General features: G+C 56.2%; 2 protein-coding genes across 2 annotated transcripts; both read left to right on the forward strand.

Annotated features, from left to right (window-relative positions):
* Positions 1–231: 231 nt before the first annotated feature.
* LOC119109004 (zinc transporter ZIP13-like) lies at positions 232–11,804 on the forward strand (the record flags this gene model as incomplete). Its single annotated transcript, XM_037232552.1, has 5 exons — positions 232–333; positions 1,915–2,180; positions 2,715–2,859; positions 3,705–3,806; positions 11,791–11,804. Coding segments are annotated over 5 exons (629 nt in total), but the record flags the coding sequence as incomplete, so codon positions are not given.
* An 811-nt stretch (positions 11,805–12,615) lies between these two features.
* On the forward strand, positions 12,616–21,161 carry LOC119108998 (WD repeat-containing protein 91). Its single transcript, XM_037232543.1, has 13 exons — positions 12,616–12,691; positions 14,039–14,158; positions 14,401–14,524; positions 14,920–15,087; positions 15,442–15,557; positions 15,674–15,852; positions 16,090–16,206; positions 18,066–18,140; positions 18,536–18,706; positions 19,089–19,218; positions 19,757–19,789; positions 20,356–20,556; positions 20,945–21,161. The coding sequence occupies exons 2-13, from the start codon at positions 14,039–14,041 to the stop codon at positions 21,119–21,121; spliced, it is 1,611 nt and encodes a 536-aa protein (XP_037088438.1). The 5' UTR covers positions 12,616–12,691; the 3' UTR covers positions 21,122–21,161.
* Positions 21,162–21,204: the final 43 nt, after the last annotated feature.

Genomic DNA, 21,204 nt, shown 5'->3' on the forward strand with positions numbered 1-21,204 from the left:
ACTCCGGGTGCCGCCCGCCGCGGTCGTGTGTGACCTCATGTGTGATCTCGTGTGACCTCGTGTGGACCTCATATGTGCCTCGTGTGTGACCTCATATGTGACCTCGTGTGTGACCTCGTGACCTGTGTGTGACCTGTGACCTCGCGTGTGACCTCATATGTGACCTCGCGGTGACCTCGTGTGTGACCTCGTGTGTGACATCGTGTTTGACCGTGACCGGTGTGTGCACAGATGGCGAGAGGCGGCTGCGGCTGCTGCTTAGCTTCGCAATTGGCGGGCTGGTGGGTGATGTCTTCCTCCACCTGCTGCCGGAAGCCATGCGGCACGCGCACAGTAAGGTCGAAGCCACACATCGAACACAGTTAAAGGCCAGAGGTCATGTCGCTACTGATTCAGACTACATGCAAATGTTTCAGTTCGGCTGCCGGTTGACATGAGCATGTATCAGTCATTGCTCGACATCTCCGTGGATGTGTTGAATGTCACGTGTTGGTTTAGGTGGATCAAGTGCGCGCCCTATGACGGGTCAGGCGTGTTTTGCTTATAGTTTGCACTTATAACACGACCAAAGTCAGTTCAGGCTGTGTTGGCCCTGAAGGGGGGTGCCGGTAGTGCAGTGGTTAACGCGTCTGCGTTAATCATGCGCGTGGGAAACCAGAGGTACGGGGTTGGATTCCCCGTGGGCCCGCCTTCCTGCCAGGGTGAGAAGCAGGCAACGCCATATAGCCTCAGCAGCTGAGTGCATCGTAAAGCTCCAATGACATAACGTGACAGGCCCTGAAAGTGATGTCTGAGCTCATTCTCCGCTCCTCCAGCCCTGTCTTGCTCGTCTTGCAAACATGTTATCGACAGAGGGCGTTCTTTCTGAGGTGGGTGAATTTCTGACCAGTGCCTACGGATTAGCGGTCGGGATTTACCGGTTTAAATCACCAGTGAGACGGGTTGTGGGAACGGGGGGGGGGCTGAGAGGCACAGTGTACCACGAAATTCTGCGCGGATTGTAAACATTGAATCGCAGCATGATTCATCAGGCGTGCGTGCTTTTGTTACATTCGACTTCCTGATGTGAGGCTAGCGACGAGAGACTCAGTTACTGCCATACGTTACTTACTCAACGGGGAGGATGAACACTGCCTGGTTCTACCTCCACCCAATATTTGCAGATTTCCTGGCGTGTTTCATTGCAACGTTGCCCAAAGCAAAACAAAATGTAGATAAACTAGATCCAATTACCCTTCTGTCGGTGGTGACACCTTCCGCATACAGAGACGCCTAAAACATAGGAGACGCTTGGCGAAAGCTGCTTGCGTGTTCTAACATTAACGTACGCGTCGTTCAAGTACGCGCGCACCGATGCGTGCAATCTATCGTAACAAGTATCATTGATTGGTTGTGCAGCGCTATTCACAGCTGTTCACCCGTCACATGGGGCTGAGAGATATCAGTACATGTAGGGTTCCCAACCTAGTATCTGCTTGGATAGCTGTACTGCGTTCTCGTTGGGCCTGGCTGCGCTCGGTTCACGTGATCTTAGCCAGATCATCTCCCTGCGTGAACTTTATGCAGGGCCAGGGAGCGAGACAAATGGCTGTGAAGCAAGACGGTAGGCCATGCCAGTACGGCGGCCTGGCCTTGTGAGCGATTAAGCTGTGGCGTGACCGACCTCAAATGACACAGCACGTACTAAAGTTATCTTCGAACATGGCATGTCAGAGTGGGCAAATGGGACGTTTCAAAAGCGCCGCGCGGTGTCACGGTGCGGGTTGCGGCTCCGCACAGGGGAGCTGCTCCGCACAGAGGTCTTCAGAGGCCTGTCCTCTGGTCCCCCGCGGCACCGGAGGACAGGCCGGAGGCTCGGCCCTCTCGCTGCCACCACGCGTCCCCACGCCGCCTCACACTCGGCCGGCGTCGCAGGCGAGGCCGAGCAGATCCGAGTCGGCCTCTGGGTCATCGCCGGCGTGTTCTTCTTCGTCCTGCTCGAGATGGTGTTCAACCAGAGCCTGCAAGAGGAGCCGACGCCGGAGCCGCGGGAGCAGGCCGCCGCGGCGCCGCAGCCGGCGGCCGGCGGCGCCGACCTGCGCAGACGCCACCTGGCGGCCGGCGACCACAGCGCCACTAACGGCAGTGCCAAGGGCGTGCCGCCGCCGCCGCCGCCAGTCGACCGGCCGCCGGTCAGGCAGGTGAGCCGCCGCAGCGTCACCGGTCGGGACGGGCATGCGCGGGAGGGCGGATCGGGTATGGCGCATCAGAGCGCGTGAAATGTGGCGTGACGTCATGTGACCAGGTTTCATGTGATGTGACAACATTCCTTGCATTTTGCACGATGCCAATAGGCGGCACGCTAAATGGCTTCCATCGTGGCTAATGTAAATGGCAGATGGTAGCGTACCAACAGCAGATGCGAACCCACGGCCGTGGTCAGCGTGTTGCGTAGCGATCTTCTATCTTTGAAACCTCACCATTTGTGTTCACAAGCTTGGCCCGTATACACGGCACAACACTGTGTGTCCATTTATCGCTGACAGCTATGGTGTTAGTTGATACTGGCGGCTATCACTGACAGCGGGTTGATAGAAGCGTGACATGTGCTTTCCACTTCTAAGTCTCCAAAGTTCAATCGTGATCCATTCCTTAAGACATGCACTGCGGTCAGGCTTGACCTGTGTCTGGCCTGCGTCTGACCTGTTCTGACCTGACCTGACCCATGACGTCAGGTGGCAGGCTACCTGAACCTGCTAGCCAACAGCGTGGACAACTTCACGCACGGACTGGCCATCGGCGGCAGCTTCCTGGCCAGCACGCGCATAGGCTTGCTGACCACCTTCGCCATCCTGATCCACGAGATACCTCACGAGGTCGGCGACTTCGCATCCTGCTGAAGTCAGGGTGGGTGGGGAAACGAAGTGGCCGAGGGCCGTGTCCCCGGCGGTGCGTGACGGGGGCGTGACGCCATCCCAGACGTGTGTGGAAGAGACGGCGAGACCCGGGGCACGGGCCGCCGGGGGTGGGGAGGGCAGACGGTTGCCAGGGGCTCCGGCGCCGGCCAAACTTCGGGGCGATATCGATTTTGTGTGTGATGTTCCCCTCCACGCAATGTCCGTAGGCGTGATTAGTCCTGCAAAGTTGGGATGGAGGGAACGTGTCTGCCGGCCTACGGAAGTCGTGATGGCCCTTGCGCATTGTTTTTACCCCACGCCTGCAAGACACCATCGCGAAGAGCGCTGGTGCATACCGCGCACGGCGGCGTCCCGAGAACAACGTTTCCGAGAAGTACTCGCTTGGAGTTTGGCGGCCACCCAGCGACCGGCCAGTCCGGACTGCAGGAGGGAGGTGGGGGTGGGGGGTGGGGGCGGGAGGTCATTCTGCCGCTCTCCAGGGTAGGAATTGTGATATGGGAAAGGTGCGGCGGTATTCCCTTCAAACTTCCACTGAAATCAGTCCAGTTTCAACCTCCCCGCATTGCAAATTAATCATTCGGGCAGCCGTGTCGAGCCAAGCATCTGCAGCGTCTCCCTGCCTGGGCGGCTATCTGTGTGGCACGTCACCTGGACCCCACATCGCGTGACCGACCCGGAGGTCTGGCAGGCGACAGGGTGTTGCTGAGTCCGTCCCCCCAGCCTCAGCGTGCGACTGGGCCGCGCCGCGTCAGTGGCGCCCCCGGCCGGCCGGACCCGACCTCACGCTCGCGCTCTGTCCGCCGCCAGGCTTCGGCAGGTGGGAGGCGGCCAAGGCGCAGATGGCGACAGCCACGCTGGGCATCACGGGCGCCATCAGCGCCCTGCTCGCCGACGACCCTAAAGCCCTGGGTGAGCGACGGCTGGCTGGCGCCCGCTGGAGGACGGCGCGGGCAGGTGTCGGCGGCGCCCGACTTCTGGCGTGATAGCGCTCAGGAGGCAATCGCTCGTCGTCGTCGTCCTGGTGCCTCTTGAAGTGCCCTTATGCAACACGTTATGTAACCCAGTGCGCACTCGAGGGCAAGATGAATGCAGGATGCGATAGCTGTGATCGGCCGCCCAATGGACGCCAGACAGCTGACACGCCCGCGTCAATATCCTCTTCAATCTGTTGCTGCGCGCGATGTGTCAACCCCACCCGATAAACTGAAGTTCGGAGAGCATCGCGCAGGTGATCCGATTGCAATACGAGAGCATCGCGCAGGTGATCAGATTGCAGTACGCTCCTGTAACGTGGCTTTGGTCACTCAAAGGCACCTTGAGGCAGAGAGTGTGGTTGCGTCATCAGCCCTTCACCCAAGTCCACAGATTTTCTGTTTGCGCAAGCTCGAAGGTCAATGCGACTAGCTATAGCTGGAGCTGTTTCCGTTTTGGGGTCGCTTTGGGATCATGAGGCGTTTGTATGGATTGATGTGTGATACCTAAGGCGATGATGTGGGCTTAAGTGCTCCAATTGTCGCGTGAGGGTTTGGGATCGCCCGTGACACTGACACGAGCTTGCCCGTCCCTCCCTCTCTCTCTCTTCTCTCTTTCTCTCTCTCTCTCTCTCTCTCTCTCTCTCTCTCTCTCTCTCTATCTCTCTCTCTCTCTCTCTCTCTCTCTCTCTCTCTCTCTATCTCTCTCTCTCTCTCTCTCTCTCTCTCTCTCTCTCTCCTCTCTCTCTCTCTCTCTCTCTCTCGCTCTTCGCTCTCGCTCTCGCTCCTCGCTCTCGCTCTCGCTCTCGGCTCTCGCTCTCGCTCTGCTCGCGTCTCTCTATCGCTCTATCTCTCTCTCTCTCTCTCTCTCTCCTCTCTCTCTCACTCTCCTCTCTTCCCTGGGTGGTGGACGGTCGTGGTTCTTGCAAAATCTCACAAATATCAACAATGCCGCGCGTAGTAAAAGCGGCAGCTCGCGCTAGACGTGGTCCCGTGCTCGTGGATCGCGCGTCGGCGGCATGGCCGCGGCTGACCCTGGCCTGACGGCAGGTGACCGCACGGCCCTGGATCCTGCCATTCACGGCCGGGCGGCTTCATTCACATCGCGCTGGTGGGCGTGCTTGCCCGAGGTGTGCAAGGAGCGCGAGCCGCTGCAGTGTATGAAGCCAGGGCGTCTTGACTGCTGGCCGGCGTGCTGGTCATGCTGGCCGTCTCCGTCACGGTCGAGCACTGAACGCCGCCAGCCGCCGCTGGTGCTCGCTACGGCCGCTCAGCAGCAGCGCAAGGAACTGTGCACCCCGCCAGCAGCCCGAGCACGCCGGGCTCCGCCAGCAGACCAAACTGACCTTGGACCCGCCGGCAGCCGGGTCTGTCTGGCACCCGGCAGGAGCCAGGGGCATGCGGACATTCGAATGGAGCCCGGGGTCTGTAGGGACCCTGGCATGGGCTTGCGGCGGCTGCAGACCTCCAGCCGGAGCCGGAGGTGGCTGTGAGCACGGCGGCGGGAGGAGGCAGCTGCTGATACACGGCGGCGGGAAGCGGCGGCTGCTGATACACGGCGGCGGGAGGAGGCGGCTGCTGATACACGGCGGCGGGAGGCGGCGGCTGCTGATACACGGCGGCGGGAGGAGGCGGCTGCTGATACACAGCGTCGGGAGGAGGTGGCTGCTGAGATATGGCGGGGACCGGAGGCGGCCAGGCGGGGGTCGCAGGTGGCCGTGGACACACATCGGCAGAGGCCCGAGGTGGCTGTAGATTCCCAGTAGACGCTGGGGACTTCCAGAGAGAGCTGTGGCGTGCACGCTTGCCGGGGCGGGACTGTCACCGTCGACTAGTCACCGTTACGCGGCGGGCCAGTGTGGGCCGCGGACCGGCGCCGTCGACGACCGCCGGGCCCACGCCTCAGGCCAGTCTGGACGACGCACCGGGTCTGCACGCGTGTCTGTGCTGCCGTCAGAGTCCCGGCGGGGGTGGTGACGATGGCGGGTGGCGCCACCTGGCTGTCGTCCTCCGGGCGGATCCCTGTGGCGGATACGACGCGGGTCGAGTTCTCGTGGGTAGGAGGACGTTGACATGTCGGTCGGCGTCGTGCGGCTGTGGGCGACCAGTCCGGTCCGGCCGTGCTCACGGCCACGGTAGTGCCGCATCGCATCGCCAGTTCCTAGGGGGGATTATCTACATTTGACATCGTCAAGAGCCGGAGCGATGCCGTGCTCGTGTTGGCGGGCTAGTTCGTGTCCGTCTTTTGGATGACGTGGCGGTCGAAAGAAAGACGTAGCGTGCGTATTTTGCCACGGATGAGCCGTTTCGCCCGGTATTCTGTTCCAAACATGTGATACCAGTTGTCTCCCAAGATGAGCTTTCACGGTTTGTTAATTAGTTAGAGCTAGTTGATGCTATCAGAAGATTTACATGAAAGCGGTTGAACGCAAGGGAAGTGGGCAGAACATTGCAATATTTTGTGATCAGCACCTTTAGATGCCAAGACTGTAGCATGCGCTTTTCATAAATATTACGTGTTTTGCTACCTTATTCGAACAAGATGTCCCCTGCACTTTGGATGCAGCGGCTGACGTAAACACCACGTCTGCCTGTAAATAGCATAGCTCAGGCCAGGAAGAAACGTTAGGAGTATTCGGGGACCTCGTTGAAGATCACTGGCGGACAGCAAATCATTTACTGCTCTAACGTAAGGCTGTCGGTATTTTGGAATGTAATGCAGTTGCTGCTTGAGGCCGGATGTCTCAGTGCGGACACACGAGTGTGGACTATCTGGGATGTGTTCTTATTCGTGTATGATGACGTAATTCACTGTGTTCACTCGCCGCGTTATACAGGCACCGTTTTGACAGGCGCTGCGCCGATATATCAGAGAATGCCAGGGTATTCCGGGTGTTGTCGTAGGCTACTGATGCGGTCGCCCACGCGCCAAGCGTGTAATAAACATGATTTATCTAATGTTTGTCGTTCCATTGCCGAGGGCTGTTCAGCCAAATCACCTAGCACTGAAGAGTGCGGTGACAGCGACTCACACAGCTTCATTCAAACGGATACCCGACGCCTGTCTGGTGGTTCCGCGGTGCTGTAGCGTCGACTCCGAGCTCCTGCGAACCGTCTGATGACGTCAGTCGCGAGTCGCACTTCTGGCTCATAAGTAGACATCCACAAATGGGTAAATGCTGCATACTTCAACGTCTCGGGCAGGGGCAGTTTCTTAAATGTAATAAGAAGACGGACGCGGAACAGACGGCCGAATTTACTATGGACGCCCGCTTCCGCAGTTGTTAGGGACTTCATGTGTGAAATTCGAACAATGTCATCGCTGTCGCTGGCTAAGTAGGAATCGGGCACCATGAGCTCATGGTTCTTGTGCTGTCAGTTATAGACTTTCGACATGCCGGACGGTACTGGTTAAGCGACGTTATAGAGCAAACTGGTTGTATGCCAATAATGGACTTTTCGAGCTGCCCTGATGGTCACGAGTGAAGAATCACGTTATCTGGAGTGGTAAGTTGTGCTGCGTTATGCAAAAAATGTTATACAAAAATTCAGTCCAAGGCAGGAGTGTCAAAAATGTTTCGATTCGCAGATAGTGCCGGCTAAAAGAGGCCAAAATTGTAAATCATCCGAGACTCCACATCCATCGAACCGATATGCGGTTCGACGCTAAATGCTGCATGAATCCCATGCAGCTAAGCCGGCAATATTATGATGACCCATACCGAGCAATCAGTTAGAAAATTACTTTCTACGAATACCAGACACCACGAACATTGCGCGAACCTCACAACGTTGCGGGCATTCAAGTTCTCATCTCCTAGCAACCAATACACGGAAGTGCCAAGGACTACACGATGCACGGTGGCTAAGCCCACTAAGTATCATCTATAGTAAGCCACTAAGCATATAAGACACAGATAAACTTTGCAGTGGGCATTGGTACTAATCACAACGAACAGGGGACTATTTCTAAACTCGTCCTACCTAAACAACGCTGCAGAAATGGTCAAGCCCCAGGACGACGGATGGGTGTATGAGTGCGTATGCGTGTGTTGTGGGTGTGCGTTTGTGTGTGTGTGTGTGTGTGTATGCATGTGTGTGTACGTGTGCGCGCACGTGTGCGTGAGTGTGTTCGACGTCGGACTAACATAACGAATGTGCAGCGATTCTAAGGTCCAATGATCCGTGTTGTCTTTATCTGTGGCGAAAACTTGAATCTTAAAGTTGGGCTCTGTTGCGCTTCGCTCCATTGCTGCTGGTCGGTTGACAGTGTGTTCGCCTAATGATGGTGCATTGCATGGTAGCGCACGCTCTCCCTAAACGCCCGCACCAACGTATTCATTGAACTGGTCACAAGTACTACGCTTTGTTTTCCTCACATCGGCGTTTGCTTGATAGCGTCGTTCAACCAGTACCTGCTGGTATATTGGACCTCGATGATTGCCAGCACCAGAACCTTGAGCTTATTCGTCCGAAGGTGTCATAGCCAGCAAGAATATGCTCCGGCGGTCGGGTCGGGCATTTGGATGTCTTGCAATATTCCAGTGCAATGCTACCACGCGCGCACGGTTCCACTCTCCGGGCGCTTTTCTAGTTATCTTTAAATGGCTGCGTATTTACACTGGGGCTATCACGCAGCGTAAACATCCACCCGTGGACTGTCATCGAGCAAATGTAGATACAACTGAACATTGCCTCAGCACTATCGCAGAATTGCCGAGCATCAGGCTTGGCCACCAGTTCCTATTTGTTTGATATGACCACCGCATGGCGTATTGCCGAATGACGGTGGGCGCTCGGTACGTGGTGCACAAACTACGGCATCGTTTTCAACATACTCGCAACTACCCACGGAGAGTTTGACCGTATACTTTTAAAAGCACTGAATCTGAGACAATTATGCCAACTCCTACTATTTGGTGAAGATACTGACCCCATGCTGCTCGTCCCCACACATTTAAGCTTACCCACCCAAAAAAGATAGCTGGAACTTTGCAACAATGTGTAAATAGCTATCACATATAAACACTATTTTATTTGGGAAATATTTGGCGGTATGACTGCTTTGCTGGTCAAACGAAAGGTTGGTACATCAATGATGCAAAACTAGAAATGGAAATTGCTGAAAGACAGCATTAAGTGGCCCGAATCCATTGACAAGCACGCAGCTGGGCGGTTAAGTCGTCAGGCCCTAGGCTTGGCTCCCTCCCAATAACTTAAAAGAGTTGACGCTCCTGCTTCGGGCTCTGGCACGACGCCCAAACATTACACCCGACTGCCGGCAGTCGTTCGTCCTTTACATGAATTTCACACGGCGCACTGTTGAAAGGCTGGTGGGCACTATGGGTACGAGAGGAAAACAAAGTCCTCATTTTAGAAATACCTACAGTCGAGCCGGGCGAGTGAGAGTACCTGTTAGATGGCAGTGCTTCCGGGCTATCGCAAGACACCCTGCCATCGGGCCCGGTCGACGGTGCCTCTGTGTTTGATATGGCCTCCTCACGGAGGGGATCATCTCAAGCAAAAGAGGCGCCAGCGGTCGGGCCCGGCCATTGGGTGCCGCGCCATCGCCCAGAGCCAATACTGACGAACGATTGCGCTCGTTATGTCCGAGCGCGATGGTGAACATTTTTAAACCGTGCCGTAGTTCTTAAACCACGCACCAAGCGGCCAGCCATGTTCAGTAATGCACCGTGACGGAGCCCTATCTAACAATAAGCTCCGACGATTGGGCCCCATGTTCAGGTAGCGCGTGGTAGCCCTGTGTAGCTGTCCCATTGTCTCCCCCAGCCCCGCCCTTCTCCCGTAAAAACCGCAGTAATAAGCTTCAAGTGAGTGCCGTGAGATTGGCCAGCTTCATGCCAGATCCACAAGCTCTAACGTAAGTGCTATGACGTTGCATGGTAAGAATCCAGGAACAAGTCGCATTTGCCTCTAATACCCCTCAGATGACTCGTCATCACCGGGTAGCAACTTCACCTAGGGCACACAGATCCCAGGGCAATAGGACAGATCCCGCTTGCAACTGGGTGTCACTTGCGTGGTATCGCGTTCATCATGTTCTGAGCTCTGCATTTTACGTTTGCCTGTCAGCGGGGTTTGCTTTATGTTTCCAGCGTCCATCTTATCTTGCTTGCGGTCGTAGCTATTTATGAAACTGAACCAATCAGAATGGAATCCTGTCTGAATCCTGTCTGAAAACTGTCACAAGCATGACCAGCACCTGCTAGCCATATACTTGCTAGCATTTCGACGCACATCTAAGCTGGTCAAAGTCCAGTTGCCAGGCGTTGATGCGCAACAATAAGATCAAGAATGTGCAGCGCTATTGTGCGGTCGGCGATAGCTCTTGCGGACCTGTCTGTCTAAGCTGTCCTGTCTGACACGTCTGATACAAACATGTCTGGTGTTTGAAAAGTGGTTTCTCCCTCATTTTGGCGTTTTTTCTTTCCTTACTTAAGAACAGATGCCTCACTTTGGAATGCTCCGCCGACACAGGCCGGCTTAAAAAACCTTGCAGGGCATGAGCTGCCGGTCCATCAAGGCTTTCACCGGGGATCTCGCGGTCTGCTTGGGGATTCGCCGGTCACTGATGGGGATCATCCCCAAGTTGACGTGTTAAAAGGCCCTGCCCCCCCCCCCCCACCCCCACGCCAGTGCTTTGCTCTTTAAGTAGACCCTGTATTCGGTGATTGCAACTTGCACGTTGACACCGATGTTGAGCAGAACGATGCAACAGTAGGCGTCACGGAGGCGGATGACTCTCAGCCGAGTGGCGTCAGGGATGGTCCAGGGGTCCCAGGGGAACCAACGGGGCTCGCGACGGTCCAGAGTCAGCAGAGCGATGTGTGGAACAGGATGCTGGCGACATCGGGTAGCCGATGGAGTACGCGACGGTACGGCACCAGGTTTCGACACCGGTGGCGATGGCGTGTATCACGATACTGTGCGGGAGCCGGAGCCAGAGGAACTGGGTCCACGTGCATTACTCGGTTAAAAGTAGAGCCCCGTAGTCCGTATGGAGATTGGGAGTGAATTATAAAATGTTTTGGTTTGTCGTGTGGTTCATGTTTTTACGAATGATGCATAATGTTCTCTTCGTACGTACGACTGGTCCGCTTGGTGAGGGTTTTGGTGAAACTGATCCCTTTATTAAAGGGGGGGGGGGGGAGGGAGGAGAGGAATGTGACGTGTCCGAGCGCTTTGGTATGCTGATTGCGCGAGGCGTTGCATGTGGTTTTTGTGTGCGGCGCGTGCATACAAGCATATCCTAATACTATTTCATGCTGTACTGTTGATGTTTGCGTATCTCGCTCACAGACTGCTAGGCCGACTGTTATGACGTAATTTTACAAAAAAAGGACAGCATATGCCTGTTCGTCACAATAGCTGCAATAATATTATCTAAAATGCGGTTGTGCATGCGGCATTCAGCACTCACTGCCAACAGTTTGACATATTCGGCGGACCCTATATTTTCCACAGGCGTCCGATCAGCCCCGCGGACGGCACAGCACGGCTGCCACATGATGTGTGACACCTGACGGCCTGGCAGGCGGACGGTGCCGGCACAGCCGTCCTGTCACCCGTCAGGTGACGACGGTGCCGAGTCTGACCGGGCCGAACAGTCTGACGGGCGGCTGCTGGGCGCCGTGTGTGGCCACAGCAGCTCGGTCGGTGATCCGTGGGTGCACAGGCCGCAGCCGTTGGGTCAATCGGCTCGACTTGACCGGGTCAATGAACCTGGGATGAGCGGCGGGAGGGGTACGATCGAAACAGTGGCCGGCTAGGGCTAATTGCACTAGGTGGCCCATCGCTTTGCTCCATCTCGTGGGTGCGGATAAAATATACTCCGGAAGAAATACGGCTGGAGCGGAGCACACGGAGGAGACAGGCGATTTAGCCGTGGTGACTTCCGGCAGCCGACCACGGCTGACCGCGTGGGGGTCTTAATTGCGCGTAGCCGCAAAGTCCGCGACACGACGTTCTGCCGGGCGAGCGCGGTCGTACCATGCGGCCTTTTCAGCTGCTCGGTCCCCCAGAGCGAGCTGTCCGGGCTGAAAACAGGCGCTGCTTCGTTCAGAAGACGGGTGCGTTTCTGTCACATGGTCGGGGCCGGTCCGCGGTCTTTCAGTCGAGCCCGGCTCGCCCTCTCCGGTTATGTGGGGCCGCAATCGCAAAGCAGCCTACGGCACGCATTGTTCTAATGCGCTGAAGAAGATTCCAACGCCCAAAAATATGAAATGGTCCGTGGTTTTAAAGTGTTACGGAATCTGCTGATATTTTTCCTTGGATCTTGCCTTGAACGTCACGCCCGTCACCTTCCTCATATGATAAAAACAGGTATGTAATTCGGTGTCTCTGGCTACATTTGACTGCTTCAGCTGAAATGGCTGCCGCCGCTAAATATGTCGCCGTCCTCTAACGAGCTAACTAAAATAATCAACAAGTCGCAAATCCACGGACATCAAGTCAGAGGGATCATTTCAACCAGTTCTACGCCGACCTTAGTGATTTGATTGATTGATTGATTAGTGATTTGATGATTGATTAGTGAAGTGATTTGACCTGGCATTGCCCAGACACGAAAATTATTAGCGAAAGATGGGAATATGATTGGTGCTAGGCTGGAAATATGATGACTGCCCGCCCCCTGTGAACACAATGTTCACGTTTTGCGTTTATGACGCAAGTGAGACAATAATGTACAAGACGTTACAGTCAAGGCCTTAGCCCTGTATGGCATTGGGCCGTAGATACGGGAGCGAATGTACGGGAACAGATCACTCATTGTATCCTCAAGTTTTTGACCTTAGTCCAAAGGTAGCACGATTCACGATTGCCACGTAGTGATAGTTACCGTTATTTTTTGCGCATGTGTGAAATTTTCTTAGGCAGCATGATGCAGAATTCCATAATTTGAACTCAAGCCAGCTCAGCTACAACAAATACATTGATTATGCCTATGAGGCACATCTGGGCTACTATTAGACCAATGAGCTGTTGCTAAGAACACAGGTAGTCACATAATAGCTTGGTTTTGCCTTTGGTCCCACAGTATTTAATCTGTTAGCTGCGGAGGTTGTTGTGGTATTGTTGCTTGGTGCTGGGTAATTGGTAAGTTGTGCTTGAAGGCCAGCTTGTAAAGCAGAGCAGAAAGTCTTGTGATGAAAGTCACTGGTCATAACTTATTGGTTCTGCAGTCATTGCAAATGAGTGCCAGATGTCAAAATTAACAAAAGTTGTAATTAGTTTTGTACCCATTGGATGATGTTTTGTGTTGTTTTCCAGAAATGTTGATTAAACAATTTGTCCTGGTGGTTCAGTTGGTTAGGGTACCTACCCTCTGATCCTCCCATCTGTGGAAGTTCAAGTCACTTTAGTTGTTTACTATTAATTGTCCTAGACAGGTATGGCCTTTGGCTAGGCCAAAGAGACAAGCATTGCATTGCAGCACATTAAATTTCTGTGATCACCTTTTGCTGTTTTTGCTGTCTGAAATTACACAATCAGATGGTGGGAGTAATGACTCACATGACAAGCATTTTCAAGTGCCAACTGATAGTAGAAATCACTCTATTTTAATTCAAAAGGCTTAGATTAAGTGTGTAGGAATACATGTGTCGTGATTTTAATTCATTGTCACAATGATCAATCATCAGAAAAGGAAACAAACATGTTTATGAACATATTAAAACAGAAAAGTTACCCTTGTCACCAGTAATTTATAAGTCTGCAGGAGTTAAGTTGTTCTGATCTTCCTTGTCTTTTTTCAATTACACTAGTACAGACTGCCTGCTGTACCACTATCACTGGGTCTGTGGTATCAAGAAGTTCTTCAAATAACACCCACTCAGCAACATAAGTACCACTGACTTCTGGCCTTATACTTATAAGCTCCCAACAAGATTATCATGCCCTTCAATCCTGGTGAACAGAGTGAGGGCACAATGGAACTCATGTTATGCTAATGTTTCAGAGATGGTCACCCAGCATTAAAGGGTATTACAGTGAAAGGAAAAAGCATGCTTTCATGAGGCTGACAAAGGAAACCATGTGAACATGCCATTGGCTTTTCAAATCTGTGATACTGAATTTTTGTGTGATATATTCTCATACCAATTTTTCAGCATGATGCAGCATAAACAATAAATTGTTCTTGTTTTTCAGATGGCTCACATTCAGTTTACAGATAACCTGGTCCGTGAATATCTCATTTCCAGAGGATTCATAACAGCACTGAAAAGCTTTGATAGTGATGTGAAGGCCAGCAAGGACAACAGCTTCCGGGTATGGCTGCACCACTGAAGGCGTATTTTGTTGAAGGAACTGCACTGTTTTAGTATTTCATTAAGCCCAGGCAATCTTAGAATTTGTTGACTTGCTTTTGATGCATGCCAATGCTCTTTGAAATGTTTGTGAATTTATGTGAGCTTTGTTATATGCAAGGAGTGTGAAATGCTGTGAAAAAAATAACATCTATGTGCTGGATATGGTGCATGTTAACCCAACTGAATCAAAATGTATTTCAGGTGGACAAGATAATGGACATTCTTATGTCCAGCATACATAACTTGGATTTGGAGAACTTGAGGACAATGTGGAGTCATCTTGACCAACACATTTTCATCCACTTGGAGTCCCATCAGATGATTGGTAGGATTTCTTCTACTATAAGTTTGGTTGCCTGGAGTGGTTCCTTGAGTGATGTTTACATCAGTTCCCAAAACTGCATGTCCCATGCAGGGTGGATAATGATGCTACTACACAAAAACACCCAATTTAGATTATGTAGCCCCACCTTGGCGAAATACTGCTCAGTAGTCTGTGTTGCATATTAAGGTAACATGGAATGGCAATGACTGACTAGCGTTACCACCACTACGTGAAACCTCGAAGAGTCACCTATGCTTTTATAAATGAAGGATGGTAGCTGAAATTTGTCTGGCTAGATAAGCTCAGATTGTTACCACACTCCAATAAGAAGTTTTCATTGCCCTGGGGAAGGCTTCTTGAGGGCATCTCTCACGCTGTTACCGCTGCCATCACAGCCTCCCGCGAGCTCGGTATTGACCTGCTGAGAAGATACGTGGTGCAGGCAGCATCCACCCCTGACCAGCAGTCGGCAGCCGGCCGCCGAAACAGGGACAAGGTCACAGAGTTCTTCGACAAGATGGCGCCGGAGATACACAGCCGCCATGAATGGCGTGATTGGTTCGGTGAGCGCACCGTTGATCAGGTGTGATGCTCTTGGTGCTAGTGATCCTTTTATCCGTGACCTGTTTCAGCAATGTGTTCTTGCCCTGTTCACTTATTGTTAGGTACGTTTCTCACACGGTTATCACACATAAATTTGTGTGATAATCATCCTCACGATTTACAAATTGTGTCTCCTTTCAAGCCGCAAGGTGGAATTCGTGGATGATTCATACGTGTCTAGGTATACAGTCTGTCTAAGTGTGTATTGTGCGTCAAATGTAAGTTGTCAGGAGTGCAGTCCAATAAGTATGGTTTCATATGGCATCCCAACATTGCCAGTTTGATCTGTTCATTCGTGATTGGTCGGCTTGCAGCGCTGCCTTTCCTCAAGACGCCCGAGGACCACCCAACGTTCGCCGTCTTTTTTAGTCGACAATGGCAAGACACGCTCACCGTTTCACTTCACAACTTCCTCTCCATCGTCTTCCAGGTAAGTGCCGAGAACAATTGCATAACCTATGTATAGCGCGAGACATGCCAGTGCACAGCTGCAGCCTGTACAGAACGCGGTGACGTGTCCTCCCCCGCCACTGTCCGTCGTTCCAGTGTATGAGCCCGCCGACGCTGGCCAAGTACCAGGAGGACTCGGCGCTGCTGCTGCAGCTGCAGCGGGAAAACATGGACCTGCGCTCGCGGCTGGAGGCGCTGACGGGCGCCGCCGAGCCGCCGCCACCCGAACCGCCCGCCGTCCAGCCGCTCATGGACGACTTCAGCGTGGTGGCGCAGTGAGTGAAGTCCGGGCGGCCGTCACACGGTGGCTGCGCACCGATGGGCGCCTGGTGAACCAGGCCGGCGTCGCTGGCCAGTACGTGGCGCTCGTCGCTGAATTGTTCACGACCACCGCGGCACGAGTTTGCGCGCGCGCGCTGTGTGGAATTTGCGACAGGCGGGTGAGAAGGCCGCGTGAACTGGTGCGTGCTGCAGTAGCGACTGGTTTCCATCGAGTACCGCCTGGTTTTCAGCGAGACTCCGGCCGCCGACAATTCGTCGTCGTCCAAGTTCCGCTCTCTGATGCGCTCCATCGGCTCGACCTCGCCGGGCTCGCGCCGCCGCTCCCCCGGTAACCGTCCCGCCGCCGGGTAAGCAGCCGATGTCGCCCGGTTAGGAGGTACCGGTCCCGCCGCCGGGTAAGCAGCCGATGTCGCCCGGTCAGGGGGTACCGGTCCCGCCGCTGGGTAAGCAGCCGATGTCGCCCGGTCAGGGGGTACCGGTCCCGCCGCCGGGTGAGCAGCCGATGTCGCCCGGTCAGGGGGTACCGGTCCCGCCGCCGGGTAAGTAGCCGATGTCGCCCGGTCATGAGGTACCGGTCCCGCCGCCGGGTAAGTAGCCGATGTCGCCCGGTCATGAGGTACCGGTCCCGCCGCCGGGTAAGTAGCCGATGTCGCCCGGTCAGGGGGTACCGGTCCCGCCGCTGCGTAAGCAGCCGATGTCGCCCGGTCAGGGGGTACCGGTCCCGCCGCCGGGTAAGCAGCCGATGTCGCCCGGTCAGGGGGTACCGGTCCCGCCGCCGGGTAAGTAGCCGAGTCGCCGGTAGGGGGTGGTGGGGGAGGTCGCCGCCGGGTGAGCAGCCGATGTCGCCCGGTCAGGGGGTACCGGTCCCGCCGCCGGGTGAGCAGCCGATGTCGCCCGGTCAGGGGGTACCGGTCCCGCCGCCGGGTAAGTAGCCGATGTCGCCCGGTCAGGGGGTACCGGTCCCGCCGCCGGGTGAGCAGCCGATGTCGCCCGGTCAGGGGGTACCGGTCCCGCCGCCGGGTGAGCAGCCGATGTCGCCCGGTCAGGGGGTACCGGTCCCGCCGCCGGGTAAGTAGCCGATGTCGCCCGGTCAGGAGGTACCGGTCCGCCGATCGCGGGTTCTGTGCGGCCGGGCGGTCGGTGTGATGGTCTGCTGCCGCGACAACGGGCGGCAATGTGGTGACTGCGAATTGTCGGCGGCCCTAGCGTTGTGAACGAGCAGATTACCTGCCCACCTGGCTGACTACTCGGAATATTCCTAGCCGCCGCCGGGTACCCCCGTACCTATTTTTTATGTTTATGAAGCTAAAAGTTCCAAACAAGGTTGAATGAAAAGGACCGCGCAAGGCAGTGAGCCACGATTGGGCATGTCAAGTTCAAGTAATTTCGCTTTTACTGCGATTTCTAAACCTCTCGACCACCTGCCCCCTGTGCTGTTACCGGACCAGTGTCGCCGCGCGTGCGCGTGGGTCGGCCGGCGCGCTGTCTGACCGTGCCGCTGCCGTGCCGCAGCGGCGGCCGCCAGGAGCCGGTGGCCCCGGCCCGGCTGGTACGCTCCGTGTCGGCCAGTCGACGGCCGCCGGCGCCGCCTGAGCCGGCCCGCCGACGGGCCCCGACGCCGACAGCGGTCCTGTGCTGCTCGGACAGGTGGGTGGGTGGGTGCGGGCTGGGCCGGGCACCGGCCCGCCGGGGCGGGAGCGTTCAGAGCCGGCGGGGTGTGGTGACGATCTGTTTTTGAGTTGGCCATACGGCGGGTATGTTTTCTCTTAGTCAGACATGCTGCTCCTGGTGCATCCGCTGTGGAAATGCGAAGCCGTGCTATATGTGAAGACTGCTTTGTGAGTGGTGTGCAAGATCCGTAACATAGAAACGTTAATAGTTTGCTCACATTGGTCTTCGTTTGGAAGGTTAGGTAATTGCGACAAACTCGTACTTGTCTTCAACGCTCTTTTGTTCTTCCGCATTGAAATCATGATGAAACTCAGCTTGCGCAGATCTTGGAAGCCAGATTTCTGTGACGCGTGAAAACGCAGTCTCGAGCACGCTATGAGGCATAACAAAGCTCAGACGGTGCGCCCAATTACCACCGTGCCTGGGTGCCGCCCCACCGCGGGGGCGCCGCGGTGTCGGTGCGGTCTGACGGCGCCCGCCGCCGGCAGGAGGCGCTGCCCGGCCACCGGGCGGCCGTCACCCACGGCCGCTTCAGTCCGTCCGGTCTGCTGCTGGCCACGTGCGACATGGACGGCGCCGTGCGCGTGTGGGCGCCCGCCCCGCCGCCCAAGTGAGCTGTCGGCGGGGTCCCGCCCGCCGCCGTCCCGCCGGCCGCGGGGAGATGGGAACGGTGGGCCGACACCCTGCGGCTTGGAAAGCTGATCACAAGTGGCCACCGCGACAGCTCCGTCTTGGGATCGGGAGTGGAAACGGTTCGCGGGATGACTGTGCCGTAGTAGCTCTAACGTCGCCTTAGAAAAGAAGCTCGCCGCTGGGTGCGTCTTGCCACTGCTAAGGCAGCTCTCCCGAGCTACAGCCTGACCTCAGTCAGCTGCCTCATGGACATGGGGAGTTGATCGAATGCGGTCAGAGCCATGTGGCACGTCGCGCCACAAACTGCCTCCGACACTGCTGTGTGCGCAGCGTGAGCCTCAGTGGCGTGACGCCCAGCCCCGGCTGCGCCAGGCAGGTGTGCACGATGAAGGCGCGCTCTCCCGTCCTCTCGTGCTGCTGGCTCAGCGCCCATCTACTGGCCTACGGCACCGCCACCGGCGACGTCAAGATCTACGACGTGGTGAAGCGGCGCCAGCTAATGGAGCTGGGCGGCGACGCGCTTGCCGGCGCTCAGGACAAACGGTGGGCTGCTGCCGACGGCGAGCGCCGCTTGTCGGGGGCCCCGGGACGGGGCATGTGGGGCGATTGCCAGCACGGATGGCTGGCTGGGGTCAGGGTCGCCGCTCCGCGCCATGGGCGCGGGGCCAAGTGTATATCTCCCCGCCCCCCCCCCCCCCCCCCCCTCCCAGGAGGCTGGGTGCCGAGCTCCGGCAGATGGTAGGATCGTTTTGACGTTGACTGTGCCCTGGGCTTGAAGACATCGCGTCACATCCTGCTCGGCTTGTCTGGAACCATTGGCCGGTTCCCCTCGCTGGCTGGCCGCCTTATCTCATTTCTAGGGCTGGTAGGTTTTCCCACGGGTGCATGAGCTGCGTGCGTGTGTAACCGCGAGCCCCGCCCGTAGGGTGCTGTACTCCCTGACCGGGGCCCAGCCCGTCCACTTCCCGTGCTGTGCTCGCTGGCCGTCGCGCGCCGGCAGCGGGTCACCGCGCTCCGACCTGCTCATCTACGACCTCAAGGCGTCCAAGGAGGAGGTGAGTGACCGGCTCGTGCCGTCGTCGACCCTCAACCACTACCCCTGGACTGGTTGTTTTAAGTTTCTCGCAAAATCTCCGCGGAGGTGGTCCAAGGCTGTTGCAGTCAGCGAATTGAGGCCTGGTTACTTTTGTCGGGGCCGATCAGCAGAGCACACTGATGAAGCTGGTTTTCTAACGATGCCTGGAGTGTAAGTCTCGAGGACAGCTTGATAATATGACTGTCTACGTCACCGTTATGCCGTCGCTGGTTCTCTCCGCGCTCGGGCGCTGCCTGACCACGCCCGACCCGGCCGCCAGTGCACGCTAAGTCTGCCGGCCGGCGTCACGTGCGGCGGCGCCGGAGTTCAACACAACGGCCAGCTGTTGCTGTGCGCCCTGCAGCGACGGTCACGTGCGCGTGTACGACTGGTCGCATGGAGGCTGTATCAGGACTGGACGGCGCACACTGGCGCCGCGCTCACTCTGCGCCTCTCGCCCGACCAGACGCACATCTATACACTGGGCGCCGACAACAAGGTGAGACTAGGCCGGACAGAGGCACATCTACACACTGGGCGCCGACAACAAGGTGAGACTGGGGCGGACAGACGCACATCTATACACTGGGCGCCGACAAGTGAGAGACTGGCCGATATACGACATCTACGCACTGGGCGCCGACAACAAGGTGAGACTGGGCCGGACAGAGACACATATTTATAGTGAACCCTGCAGAACAGGACGATGTGATTGACAGAATTCGGAAGTCAGGAGAAGAAACGGTTAAGCTACGTTTCATTTTATTTGCCGTCAAGCGCTTGGTCTTTCACGTTTCTGTCGCAGTCAGCTGGCATGCATTGTCACAAGTGGAGTTTTCTGATGACCAAATCGCCGTGGCAGTCTACTTTGTCGTGTCTTCTTCTTTTGACTCGGCTTTGTTTTGCCTGCCCATCCATAATGGTCGGTGGAATCACCTTGGGACTAGAAGTGGGCTTCAATGCTGTTGATTATGGCTAACCGCGCTCTTCTGCATTGGACCGCGTTGCTCCGCGATGGTTGGTCACTTGTAGAGTTTACTGGAGCGACCGCTGCCCTGAGCCACATGCAGCCGGGCCCCGACGTGCTTTACAGCGGCCGTGCTGACCACGCCGCCAGTTTGTCACGTGGAGCCTGGCCCAGACGGGCAGTCAGCTGGCCGAGTGGCCGCTGCACGAGCGGGCGAGCGGGCCGTTCGTGCTGAGTCGGCCGGCGGCCGGCGGCGAGCCGGTCCAGCAGCGGCCCTACGGACAGCTGTTCGCGCTGGACCACCGGCAGCACCTGCTGACCTGCGGCAGCACCGGCGGGCGCCTCTACAAGGTGGTCCAACGCGCAGCAGCTGAGGGCGTCATATACCCCCCGCGCTGTGGGTTAAACTTTGCTGTGTTTAGAGCGCGGGGTTTCGAGTCCTGTTCAGTGAGTAGGCTTTGCACATCGGGGGTTTATCTTAAGACTCTAGAAAATGCGGACGGTTTTTTTACTGCTGCAGCCAGTGCGTGATGGCGAGCCTTTGTCGCGAAAGGCGTCTTGACACTTGCCTCTTGTCCCAGGTACACTAAATTGCCTGTTTGTGGCAGCACATAACCTTTTATGACGTCATCGGGAGAACCATATGGTCACGTGGGTGTAGCGCACCATGAACGGAGGCCACCGGTTGGTGGTAATCCTGTGTTGGCTTGTGTTGACCTTACGACGTCACTCGTTTCAGCTGAGCGGCGCCGCCCTGGAGCCGGCAGCCAGCCCGGGCGCCGCCGCTCTGGAGCCGGTGCTCAGTCTGGGCGGTCATGTGACCTCGGTGCTGACCTGCGACATGGCTGACAACATGTGCGTCACGGCCTCGTTGGACGGTGTGGTGAAGACGTCCAGTCTGCTGCTGCACGGCTGATCGGCCACTGCAGCCTGTCAGACTGTCAGTTCCAGTCTGCTGCAGCCTGACAGGCGCGGGCTAGTCTGCTGCAGTGTGTCAGT

Source organism: Pollicipes pollicipes, unplaced genomic scaffold (assembly GCF_011947565.3).
Source record: "Pollicipes pollicipes isolate AB1234 unplaced genomic scaffold, Ppol_2.1 Scaffold_7204;HRSCAF=8538_pilon_pilon_pilon, whole genome shotgun sequence".
Classification (NCBI taxonomy): domain Eukaryota; kingdom Metazoa; phylum Arthropoda; class Thecostraca; order Pollicipedomorpha; family Pollicipedidae; genus Pollicipes; species Pollicipes pollicipes.

Coding starts and splice junctions, on each gene's coding strand:
- LOC119108998 (XM_037232543.1), top strand. CDS start 14,039: ATGGCTCACATTCAGTTTACAGATAACCTGGTCCGTGAATATCTCATT. Junction 15,853..16,089: donor GACTTCAGCGTGGTGGCGCA/GTGAGTGAAGTC, acceptor CCTGGTTTTCAG/CGAGACTCCGGCCGCCGACA. Junction 18,707..19,088: donor GCCGGCGCTCAGGACAAACG/GTGGGCTGCTGC, acceptor CCCCGCCCGTAG/GGTGCTGTACTCCCTGACCG.